This window comes from Protopterus annectens, chromosome 10.part0, assembly GCF_019279795.1.
Source record: "Protopterus annectens isolate FY-2018-M chromosome 10.part0, PAN1.0, whole genome shotgun sequence".
In the NCBI taxonomy this organism is placed as follows: Eukaryota; Metazoa; Chordata; order Ceratodontiformes; family Protopteridae; genus Protopterus; species Protopterus annectens.
The window spans coordinates 1762129316-1762142276 of record NC_056744.1 but is presented as its reverse complement, the minus strand read 5'-3'; the positions used below and the strand labels follow the sequence as shown (position 1 = coordinate 1762142276).

General features: G+C 39.7%; 1 protein-coding gene across 1 annotated transcript in view; it reads right to left on the bottom strand.

Moving 5' to 3' along the window:
• Nucleotides 1–12601, bottom strand: part of LOC122814477 (inactive serine/threonine-protein kinase TEX14-like) — a 555764-nt gene extending 543163 nt beyond the window's left edge. Inside the window, exons 1-2 of the mRNA XM_044087056.1 lie at nucleotides 12426–12601; nucleotides 9334–9506 (exon numbers count right to left, since the gene is read on the bottom strand). Of these exons, the coding sequence (XP_043942991.1) occupies nucleotides 9334–9472 (139 nt within the window). The 5' untranslated portion in view covers nucleotides 9473–9506; nucleotides 12426–12601. The remainder of the gene's footprint in view (nucleotides 1–9333; nucleotides 9507–12425) is intronic.
• Nucleotides 12602–12961: the final 360 nt, after the last annotated feature.

Here is a 12961-nt window from a genome sequence, read left to right as displayed (position 1 = left end):
TAAGTTGAAAATCCTTTACACCAAAACACCTTAGACACTATTTGAACCATTGTCTGTACTCCTACATGGGCAGGTCCATGGCTAACCAATGCAGCATACCTAAAAAGGTTTGAAGGTAATACCATTTTGCCATCTGATGCCCTATACAACCCATCCTGTTGAGTGATACCATATTTCACCCAACGACATTTTTCCTTCTGTGTTGTCAATGTTTGCATTACTTTTAGTGTCACTAAGTCTAAGAGGTGCCCGGGCTCTTAATCATTGTCATGTAAAAGCAAATCATTTTCTTGAGCTGCCTTTTTTGCAGCCATATCAGCAAAAGCATTTCCCCTAGAGACAGGATCTTTTCTGTTAGTATGTGCGGAACATTTACATATCGCTATCTGAAGTGGTAATTGCACTGCATCTAACAACTGTAAAATTAAATCTCTGTGATTTATTGGTTTGCCTGTCGCAGTAACCATTCCTCTATTTTTCCATTGTTGAGCGAAAACATGCACAGTGGAGAAAGCATACTGACTATCGGTATAAATTGTCACTTTTTTACCCTCCCCTAAGGTACAAGCTCGAGTCAAAGCCACTAACCCAGCTGCTTGGGCAGAATAAATGTTTGGCAATCCTTTTGTTTCCAAAACTTCAGTTTCTGTGGTGACAGCATACCCTACTAGTGTTCTTCCTACAGTGTCCTTCTTTGCTGATCCGTCTACAAACAAAACAAGATCAGAATCTATCAACGGAATATGTGTTAAATCTGGTCGGGGAAGTACTTTGTCATGAATGCTCTCTAAACAAACGTGTGGAGTACCTTCTTCTGGAGTCGACAAAAGTGTTGCCGGGTTAAGAGTAGTTCATCTTTCTATGGTCATATGTGGCTGTGTCAGCAGCACTGTCATACATGACAAATGTCGACTAGGAGATAAAAAGGTTATTTTATCTTGCAAAAGTATAGTAGCTACTGAATGTGGAACTCACAATTTTAATGGGTGGAACAAAACTAATGATGCTGAGGCTTGCACTGCCATGGCGGCTGCCACTACAGCTTGAACACAATGCGGCAATGCCCTTGCAACAGGATCTAATCTGGAGGAATAAAAAGCTATCGGTCTCTGTTTGTCCCCATGTACTTGTACCAGAACTGAAGTCATATATCCTCCCTTACAATCAACCATTTGTACAAACTGCTTAGAATAGTTCGGAAAACCCAAAACAGAGGATCCTGCTATCAAGTGCTTAATTCTATTAAATGCTTGTATTGCCTTATCTGTCCACTATATATTACTTTTTGCTGCCATGGGAGTGTCATAGATCAGTGCGGTCAATGGCCCTACTTCTTCAGCATAATTAGGAATCCAACTTCTACAAAAATTAGTCACACCTAAAAACGACATCATTTCCCGCTTAGTCGTAGGCATAGGTGCTTCAAGAATTGCTTGTTTTCTTGTATTTTCCCATTGTCTACCTTCCTGCGAGATTAAATAACCCAAGTACTTTACTTGTGCTTTCCACAATTGTAACTTCTCTTTATTTACTTTATGTCCTGGCTCAGCTAAAAAACTAAGAAGGGCTAGGGTATCCTTTTTACAACTTTCCTGCGTGGGTGAGGCCAATAAAATATCATCTACGTACAACAGGACCTGGCTTCCCTCTGGAGGAACAAACTGAGCTAAATTCGCAGCCATTTCTTGTGCGAATATTGTCAGACTCTCACAATAACCCTGTGGCAATCTAGTGTATGTATATCTTTTACCTTGGAAAGTGAATGCAAACCAAAATCTACTCTCCTTGTGTAGTGGTATGGAGAAAAAGGCATTGCTTATATATATGACAGAAAAATATCTGTGCTGAGGTAGTAAATCATTAAGTAATGTATAGGGGTCAGGGACCATTGGTGCTCTTGGGATCACAGCTGAATTTACTGCTTGTAAATCCTGAACCAACCTCCATGACCCATCCGGTTTCTTTACAGGAAACAACGGAGTATTGCAGGGTGAATCTGGGCATTCAACAAGAATTCCTACCTGTTTTAGCTGTTCAATAACTGGCTTAATTCCTTCCTCTGCTTGCTTACTTAGTGGATATTGGTGCTTACGAGGTCTAAAACCTGACTTTGCAGTTATACAGACTTCACCTGCTGTTTTCATCAGTCCCACATCTCCTTTACCTTTTGACCATAAATCTACAGGCAAGGCACTTAACGCACTATCTTTCTCTTGAGTTAGGAGGATTTGTCATGCCATTTCTGTTTTGTCATCCCTGAGGTGCACACTTGGTCGTGCCCAAGTCACCCAATTTAATCTTTGTACCTGGATCTGTTGATCTTTTAACTGACTTTCAGACATTGTGTTCCAAATCATTACCTTTTTCGCCAAATCTACCCAATGTGTCCCCACTGCTTTAGTAACTGAGATATGCGGTCTATAACCTGAGCGATATAAAGAACTCATTTCCTTAGTCAGAATACAGGTTACTACTGTATTACCTTGCGTATCCCAAAACATATAATTCAAAATTATCCTTGCACACTTGTGCTTAAAGAATTCTTTTTCAAATTCTTTATCCAGACCAGGGGCCTTATAGAACATTGTACAATGTAACTGCGCCGCAACCTGCGGTGACCTGCTCCTAGATTTACTTAGAGCTAGATTGATCAACTCTGTATCAACCCTCCCCGGCCGTCTGAAATCAAGTATCCGGACCAGGGCTAGCCCTACAGGGTACAAGTACAATGTAAGCCGCAACCTGCGGTGACCCGCTCCTAGATTAACTTAGAGCTAGATTGATCAACTCTGCATCAACCCTCCCCGGGCCGTCTGAAATCAAGTCTAGGCTATACCAGTAAAACAAGTCTTGTACTCCCTGTACTACTAAGCCATCCGCTAACCTTTTTGCCTCAATACCTTTAGGTGTGGGAATTGCCACTATTCCAAACACATGCATCAAATCTCTTCCCAGCAAATTAACTGGACAAACTTTTGATATAATTACCCTACACCTAACATGTTGGTTTGCTTGCAGATCTGTGAACAGTAGAGGATGAGACAGTGGTTCCTTATAAATTTTCCCGTTTGCCACTTTTACAAGGACAAACTCATCTGTTTCGCAGTTCGGAGGCAGAACTGCTGGACCCAAAAGTGTCGCGATGCACCTGAATCACATAAAAACTCCACTTTTTGTCCCTCAACCAAAAACTCTATCATGGGTTTCTGATCTAGATGCATAGCAATACCCAAATTTGCCAGGTTTATGACTTCACAGTCACAATCCCGCCCTTCCATTAGAGTGTTTCTGACATTCATCGTAGAGAGTGTCTGCCTCTTCACTATCCCCATAATGAAGATGGCGCCTTTCTTTACTATCATATAGTCATGCGGAGCCCTTGTTCGTAAGCTGTGGGGGATGTTGCCACTCTTCATAGTCGGCAGCGAAGTGCCCACGTCTACCACATTTAAAACATTCTCCACGTTTTAACCTTTCCCTATAGGCTGAATGTCCACCCGGTTCATTTAACGTGTCCCATTGCGGGCCGCCACGTTTTTTTACGCCACCACGGCGCCCTTGCCCCCTTTGATCCTGTACTAGGAATATCCCACCATCATCCCCTACTGCCAACACTTGTACTTTCTTTTTCTTTTTTAGATTAAAATGTCGCTCAGCATGCCGTGCATATTCAAACAAAGGCTGCAGTCTACATGTTCTGTGATCTACCATGTGCTTAGTAATAAAACTACTTATCGGAGCCTTACAACCTTTAAGAAAAGCATTCTTTGATTGCTGTTCATACGGACTATCATTAGTCTGATCCTGCGGAATCATCATTCCACAATGGTTGTTGAACACTTCTGACAGTCTTACAATATAATGATCTACAGATTCATCATCATTTTGAATGCACTGATTTATTACTGTCCAATCTGCTCTTGGACGCCACTTATCAGAAATTCTCTTTAACAGATTAGTGACTCGTGTGTCTAACACCCCAGAATTATGCTTTAATGTAGTGCCGTCATTTGCCTTACATGTCCAAGTACCACAAACTAAGTGCCAATCTGGACCTAAGATTTGTCGCACTACTTGTTCTACTTCTAAACCATTTAGATGATAACTTAAACACATACCAACTATGTCCTCAGAAAACTTTTGAAAATTAACCTTGGGATGAGGAATACCATCCGTAGCTCGCTTTGTATCTAGCCCAGGGACGATAAACTAAAATAGTTGGTTCTTGTCCAACATCTCCTGCTTGTGGGTTTGCAACTTGTATTAAGGGAAGAGCTTCTGAATGGTCAGAAAGTTTAATAGCCCAACGTCCTTGCCCTGCTGGTCCTGACCTTAACTGCATAGGTTGGTCTACCTGTTGCAAAGCAACCTTAGGTACTACGGGAATTTGTGGGTAAATTGGAGGGATCAAAACATTTCCTTGAGCAGCTAATAACCCACCCTGCTGTACAGATCCCACATCTTCAGACTGATATTAAGGAGGTTCCCCTGGTATGGCAGCAGCAATTTCACCATACGGTGGGGCGGTTGCCTGCCTTTGTACTGCACAAACTGTATGCTCATCCTCCTTATCTAAAAATAAAGCTACTTTTCCACTTGGCACCAGTGATCCCTTTTGATTTATTTTCTCTTTTTCCTGACACTGTTTTTCTTTTATAGCTCGTTTATTTGCTTCTTCTAACCATTTTTGTGCTTGGGGAAATCCCAATTGTCTTTGCTTTTTAGTTCTAGTTCCTGCATCCTTTTTCAAATCTCTAACCAATTTTGCACAGGCATTCTTATTCAGTGTACCATCAAAATCATATTTCAACTTCCACTTCTCAAAAATGTAACATTATTTTTGTTTAAACTTTTCATATACTTAGCATCAACATTTAAACAGACATCACTCTCACTCTTGCAGCAACTTGAACCCATGTTTTCCTAGATTTCTTATTTTAGGACTGTATACTTTAGGACTGCATTTCTTATTTTTACAGGGCTTATTACAAAATGGGGCTATCTTAACGGGGATCCTAACAAAATAACAGGTAATCCTAACAAAATAATCTTAACAATTATTCCTACCCACCCTTATCTAAAAATAAAACCCCTGTCGACAAGGTTAAATTAAATTAAAAGAAAAAAAAGGCATTTTTCATCCTACCTGAACCAGATGAGACTCCGTTTACCCTTTTGGTTCGGAAACCGTCCCTCAGATAGGGATCAGAGAGTGGCCGGCCTCTTTCCAATGACAAATCAGTCGGAGGGCTTTCCGTCAAGGGAATCTTAAGATAAGAAACCCTCACCTGCGCAGGTTTTTCGTTCTCTCTGTCAGTCTGATCCATATCTTCGTAGAGATTTCCGGCTCGAAGGACCAAAATATCAGAAGAAAAAATTCAAGAGAGTCACATCTGCCTCAGGTGATGAAAATTTCCTTTATTAACTGCTAACCAGATTACAGCAACATGTTGGCCAAGATGATCTCAATCTGATCAGCTTGGTTACTGACATCAACTTTTATACTTTCCTGTTACTAGCCAAAATAGCTTTTGTTACATTTCTAACAGTTGACAGTTGGCTATGAAAAACATCTAGGATCACAATTTACCTCAGAAAAGAATGCTTTACCTCAAAACCACAGCTAGTGTAGAATGTTTACCTCAAAACCATAGTTAGTGTAGAATGTTTACCTCAAAACCACAGTGGTAGCTGGAATTTTCCAGAGCCTGCCTCAGTAAATTAACTCTTATTCAGAAGTATAGAAAACAGGTGTTATTCAAGTTCATAAGCAAACTACATCTATCATAGATAAAGCCCATCTTTAATAAACATGGTTCAATGACCTTTTCTTACCAGCACTTCAGCAAATAGCATATTCATCTTGCTAGATGGGAGAAAGAGACAAATAATAGCATGTTTTAAAACTTTTTCTCTTAACAAAAACCCATACAAACATGTAAATGCCTGCACTGAGGCTGCTATACCTACCACAAGTAAGCTCAGATCTAACACCAAAAACAACCCCCATTGGTGGAATCCTTACTTTAACAGGGTATATAACAAAAATAAAAAGTCATGACCAAAATCAGAAAGAGCAACTCTCACAGAGACAAGAGCGCTCTGATTCAGCTATACAAGAAATTAACAGGTCTGATAATGTCCAACAAGACTACTTACGAGGTCAGGATAGCCTTTCAGGTTGAAGACAATCACATGGCCTTCTTCAGCTATGTTCAGGAACCTTAAAGGCAGTACTCAGCAGTGTGTAGAACTGGTGGTAAATGGCACAACCTTCATTGACCAGGATGACATAGCAAATCTACTGGCCAATAAATTTATTTTTAACTTCAGCCCCCACTACCCCCTCCAAAATCTCTTCTAGCATATTACCTGCAACTATCAACACGGAACAAGTCCTGGCAACACTCTCTAAGGCCAAAAACACTGCTTCAATGGACCCCAGTAATATCCCTGGCTGCTCCTAAATAGCCTAAGACATGACTAGCAGGACCACTTGAGGCACTTTTCAAATACAGCCTCAAAACAGGTTATGCGCCAGGTGAATGGAGGGCCATAATCGTCATTCCTCTTCATAAGGATGGACCATCACTCAACCCCATGAACTATAGATCCTTCAGTTTGACAAGTCTAATATTCAAAGTCATAGAACAAACTATCATGGAAATGAACAACAAGGACATTGTCAACCTACAAACACTGGACCTATCCCAGTTTGGTTTTGTTAATGGAAGGTCTTGCCTACTCAGTCTGGTAGACTTCTTTGACAGGGTCACCAAGGCTATGGATGATAGGAAAATGGTGCATACAGTCTACCTTGACCTGGGTAAGGAGTTTGATACAATTCTTCACTCAGGTATTGTTTACAGATTCTCACAGCTAGGTATAAATTCCTGCATAACTTGCTGGGTTGCAGTCTGGCTCACAGAGGACTCAAGAAGCCAGGATCAATGATACTACCTCCATCAAGAGATCGATCAACAGCAGAATACCACAAAGGGCTCTGGCTCACCAAATTCACAGATAACTGTAAACTGGATGATCTCACAGAATGCTCCCACAACAACAACATCCTACAAAAGAGTCTAACACAAACAAATGGCTGGTGCAAAATCGCAGATTAAAACTCAGTGTGAAGAAATGCATTATAGTGCCTTTTTTGAAAAAAAAAAAAAATGTCCACCCAAGCTAATTACTCCATTGCTAAAACACCCTTAAGAGTTGACCCAATAGTTAGGGATCTGAGAACATATGTAGGCAATATTCTGGCCTTCAACCAGCACACAGCCAAGATAGTAAGAAAATTACTCTAAGACAGCCAACTTCTAAGCAAGGGTATGGCATCTAGGTTCAAGGAACCTATAGTACCCCTCTACTCAGCCCTTATTAGACCCATCATTGATTACAATGCCTCCTTTGCATGTACCTAACCAGGCACATGCTACAGTTGTAATTCCCACAAATGTTCCTTACCGGGAGAACCCTGGGTATAAATACCCTATCCTATACAGATCACCTTAAGGACATATGTCAGTAATCAATCTCGTACCGGTTACTAAGACACGATCTATGCCCAGCATATAAGGGATCCTCACATCCAGCTCTGATGGATCTCTTACACATCTGCAAAACAAAGATCACCAGAAACACTAAATCCAAGTACCTGAACTTTGCCTGCAATGTAAACACAGCATGGTGGAAAGACCCAGATGCATCTCGAGGGATCCCCGCACTACAGAAAAGCTCCCTATCTACGTGAAGCACAGTTCACCTCTGACCCTATTCAAACAAAACCTTGATCATGGCATAGGAAATCATAAATTCACCCCCGGTCTGGCACCCCATGCCTCTGATCGACAGTAAGTAAATTAATCCGCAACTAACATACCCCCCCCAACACACACACACACACACACACACACACACACACACACACACACACACACACACATCCCTTAGCTACTTCCTTACAAACATACCCCACCATATCGATGTTTGAGGAACTCAGGGACAAAACTGGGTCGGGTTAGGTTGCATGCCTAGGCTTGTAAAGACCCTGGTGGTCGTTACCTAGTATAAACCTATGAACCTATAATCTGGTCATAAGCACAGAGATACAGCGTTCTGATCTTCCCAGCATCAGAAGCACATGTGCTGCTACTAATGAACACCACACAGTTCCTGCAGCAATTTCAGTTCTCTACATCGTTAAGGAACAGATTTTGAATGCACTCCTGTGCAGAATGAATGGCAGCTGGGTTAACAATAACATAATTGTATTAATTATTTATTTTCCATGAAAGTAAATGTTCGGCTAAATCTGTGCTGTCAGGCAAGTAACTCCTTGATGTAAACTGACTGCTGAGAAGAATAAATACTGTAAACTCTGTTAAAAAATGATACAAACAGCCAGGTTATTAGACATACAACAAAACATAAACTCACTTTACGCTACAAAAATATGTGGAATATTCTGGCAGACACAGTAGATTAAAAAGAAATTTAGATCTTGAATGGTATCAACATATAATATATTCAGCTATAATTTACGGGCAGGATTCAGTATAACATTTTCAACTTCAATTTCACTTAATGTAATTTTACAAGCACCAACAACATGAGAAAAATTATGCATTTCTCTGACAAATCAGTATTTCAAGAAAGTCTTACAACTCTACAAAGTTACTACAAATGTTCAGTACAGATTCAACAACAGCAGTATTTTGTGAGTTCTGCATCTGACACAAGCTTATGTTGGTGGTGGCTGGCAGGGGAAACTTGAATTCCATAGACTTCTTTCCTCTTAATGTTCTGTTACTTAATTGTAAAAATAAAATGCCAGTACTGTCTGCTGCAACAGTGGTCTAAGGAAATGTAGAAACCCCCATGCCCTGTGCTACATGACATGTCTGGGACTGCCTATGGTGTTTCTATCAATGGCCCATACACACTCTAGAGGGTCTCATCTAACAGAACACTGTGTGTGTGTAAATGGACCTCAGCAAACTGTGATACTCAAGAGAGGAGTTTACATGACTTTCACTGTAACTAACCAGAGTGTGGCTAACAGAGAACATACAAAGCACTTTCTACATATAAAACTATGCCTGTGACAGACATTGGCACAGAAAATTGTAAAGGGGGGGGGCTGACAAAACGGTTAAGGCCTTAACCTCATAAATACAAGTGACAGGGTTTGATTCTGACTTTATGTATGACCAGAATTGTAATCCCGCAAACCAGCTGCCTAATATTTACCCAGGAATCTATAATATGTATACTACATAATCATAGTGCCTGGGCTTAAATTTTTCATTTTAAATTGCTTCTTACCTTTCTTCAAAAGGCGTTTCAGTTTTCTGAGCTTGCCCCTCATGATGTAATCATGCAAACGAACAGCGCTAGCATTACAATCCCTCATGACACCGATCTCAGTGGGGCAGTAAGGAGGTGGAGTTAATCCCCGAGACATGGCTTTCCAAATGTTATATAAATCCAGAAATTTACTGAAAAAACAAATAAATCAATCAGTAAATAACACACAAGTCTTCCACTTCATGCTTCTTTTGATACAACCATACATGGTATATGATGTTACAGAGCTTCCTGCCTTTGCTTTTTCAAGTAATTGTTAATTATACCATTGCTACTGTACAGTAGCTCAGGTCATTGCTGAAAAGGGTTTGTGATTAACCCACTCACCTGGTTAATAAACGTAAAACTAATGCAACTACTACTAATACAAATGCCATGCTTAGAATTCCACTAAGTACACCCTATACCAGTTTACAAAGCTGGTACCTTTATGTTTTTTTTTCTCTGGTTGACACATTCTTTTGTAAAACATTCTGCCCTTAAATGTACCCTGCCTGGTCTTGAATTAATTTTTTTAAGAGACAACATCAGAATACTATTGTTTATAATCCTTTCTGTTCATTTTCTTTATACCCATCCCTAGGGATTTTCTTTGTTTACTCGAACATTTAACTATTTCATTCCACGTGGTAGGAATGCAACTTTGTCCACTCTGTGCAGCTTATCTTCTTCCATTCCAAGGCACCACGAAATTGCAAGTTCCAGGGACTGTTTACAACCAATCAAGCACTAGTAAATCCTGGTACCAAGCATCCATAATAAGGAGTCTATTTTGCACTTGAAGCTTCACACTGTTGCCTTCCTCCATTCCAGTAATTTCAAATTTTAAAAATGTACACTAGCCTTCAAATACTATGGCTACACAGTTCATAAATGTATAAATCATTCTCAGCTGTTGCCCTGCACAGTTACTGAAAAGTTATTTTCAGTTAAACCATCCTGTGCCTATCAAATTATGTAAAGAACCATATTTGTATGCCTTAATTTAGACAGTTATCAATGTTTATTTTACATGTATATAAATTAGATCACTATGCAATCAGTTAAACAAATAAAAAAGAAGAGACAATAACTCTTCCTCTATGACTAATTGACATGATTCCTCTAAATTCTACCCACATTTACTGAAAATCGTCTTTCTGTAGGGGAACAAGTCCTCCACACCACCCACATCTTACATATACCAACTCTGCAGTCACACAACTGTGGAAAAAGGAGAAAACTGCCAATACAGCACACAATAGTCTTGTACAAGCAATGTGCCCATACTATATACAATGCAATGACTCAAGTAATGAGCTATATAATATTTTTCAAATGTGTCAGGAAGATGAAACCCAATCAAAATGTCCTTGATTTAACCCAATTTGTTTTCAGTCAAAATGTCTTCAATTCACCACCTCAACAACAAACAGCTAGTGTGCCCTTATTCCCAACTATAAAATACTAACATCAACACAATGTTTTTTTTTTAAATTTATTTCTAAAGATCCATTATGTAGGGCTACAGCTCTTATGCTAATATAAGAAATGAAGTTCAGAAAAAGCAGCCCCATTCCCATCATTTTAATTCTATCAAACATCCTCTACTCTATATAAATGCAATAATTTGACATTCTCATTAAATATGGTCAAACATTCCCTTATTTCCATCATTTGCAGCATTCTGCTAAACCAGAGGAATGATAACTTGCTCTCTGAAAATCACCAGTCAGTGCCTCCTCCGTACTGCCATATTTTGAAGCTGTATATTTCTGAAATGGTAACAAGCATATCACTACAGCAAAGTAAATACTGCTGCAAACCTCTACTGCTCACTAGCAAACATTTCCCTGTACCACTGTTGTCTGTATACTAATTCTGTGTGGCCATATTAATAAAAAAATTAAACATGGTTAGCTGCTGCTAGATGCCTTGCTAATGGTTTGGTTCTGCTTTAAAAATGTGTCTCTAATGTATGCATGCTTAGCATAATTTATTATTATTAATTACTCTTGTTGTGCATTTTTACACATGGTAAAGAACAAAAAATAAAGTAATCCAACCAAGAATCCAAAAGAAGGAGGCATAAGTGAAGCCAAGATTCTTTATTCCACAACAATGAGCGCTTTAGTCCTAATTACATGGAGTTCATCAGAAATTTCTGATGAAGTCCATGTAACTCGAACGAAAGCACTCATTGTTGTGGAATAAAATAATCTTGTTCTCACACCTGGTAAAGGAGTTATTTTTGCTAATTCAGCCATCCCATGGTTTTCCTCCTGCTTTTTCATACATAGAAGATTTTATGACAGACTAGAAAAATTATTTTATGGAAAATGTTGATTGCTGGACCCCCTGTTTAGAGTTTGTAGGGCCATGTCATGTTTTTTGAGCTGTTTTAAAACTAGTAATCCTAAGTAGAAATGAAACAAGCAAACCTTGCCAAACCTGTTGTTGATTAGGTACTATGCCTGGAAACCTTATTTCTTTGGCCACATTTGCCTGCCCTCCATTTGACCATCAGCTGCTCTTGGAACTTTCTCAATTGGGTGATGGTTCTTTGGAGTTTTGTGGGTTGTAAATGGTATGAATCTGAGAAATTATGGAAGATCTGGGTACCTACGATGAGTTGGAAAAGGTGGCAAGGGAAAGGCATATACGCTACAAAAAATGGTGGAATTGAACACGCATTTCCTTTTAGGTTTAAAAAGCTATGAACATAATTTGTATGGACATGCTAACCACTGCTAATGTGCCAATAACTGTAGTACTTGTAAAACAATTGTTAATTCCGGAAAGTTGGTCACAATGTAGAATAAATTAAGTTTCTATATTGAAAAACTAAAATTGTGGTCACAAACCAAAAGTCTCCGAGGTTTGCCCAAAAGGCCACCGGGAGAAAGAACACAACAGCATTATGGCTGTCTATGACAATACATGAGGTTATCAAACACTGTATCACATTTGATTTCAAGTAGAAGCTGCCATCATTTCCAACACGAATAGCCCCGGTTCGGCCAACCGCCTGGACCCATCAAATAAATCGCAAAGAGATAAGAGCAGCTCACCCTGTGATAGTCCTGCGAGGTTACGCTCCCTTTACTCATAGCTCAGCATGCGTGAATCACGATCATCTAATTCCAAACAACATAACGACCTAACTTCTTTTAAACATAAATATCACTCTCTCTACCTTTGTTCATCGTATGCCAAAAGATTCACATAAACTTGGTGTTGTAGCTTTTAACGTATCGCCCCCACTGCCGTGACGCTCGTTGACAAAAGGGCGGGAAAACAAAGAGCAGCGAGTGTTTTATTTATTTTATACTTGTTGACAAGTGTAGTGCCATTAAGCCAATAGCCACTTTTCATGGGAGACCCAAGTTGGTGTTTCCACTACTATGGGAAATTTGGCGAGGGCAAAGAGGAAGTTCCCCCAACTCCTTTCATACAATATGTGTGCTGGAATCTTTTTCATCCACCGGAGCGTCCACCAGCTCGCGCAAACGAGGGCCTCAGTTTAACGTGCAGGCGTGAGCGGGTGTAGCTTTTCTTTATTAAATGTACTCCTAGCTGTATCGTGATCTCTTTTTGTGGCTTGAAA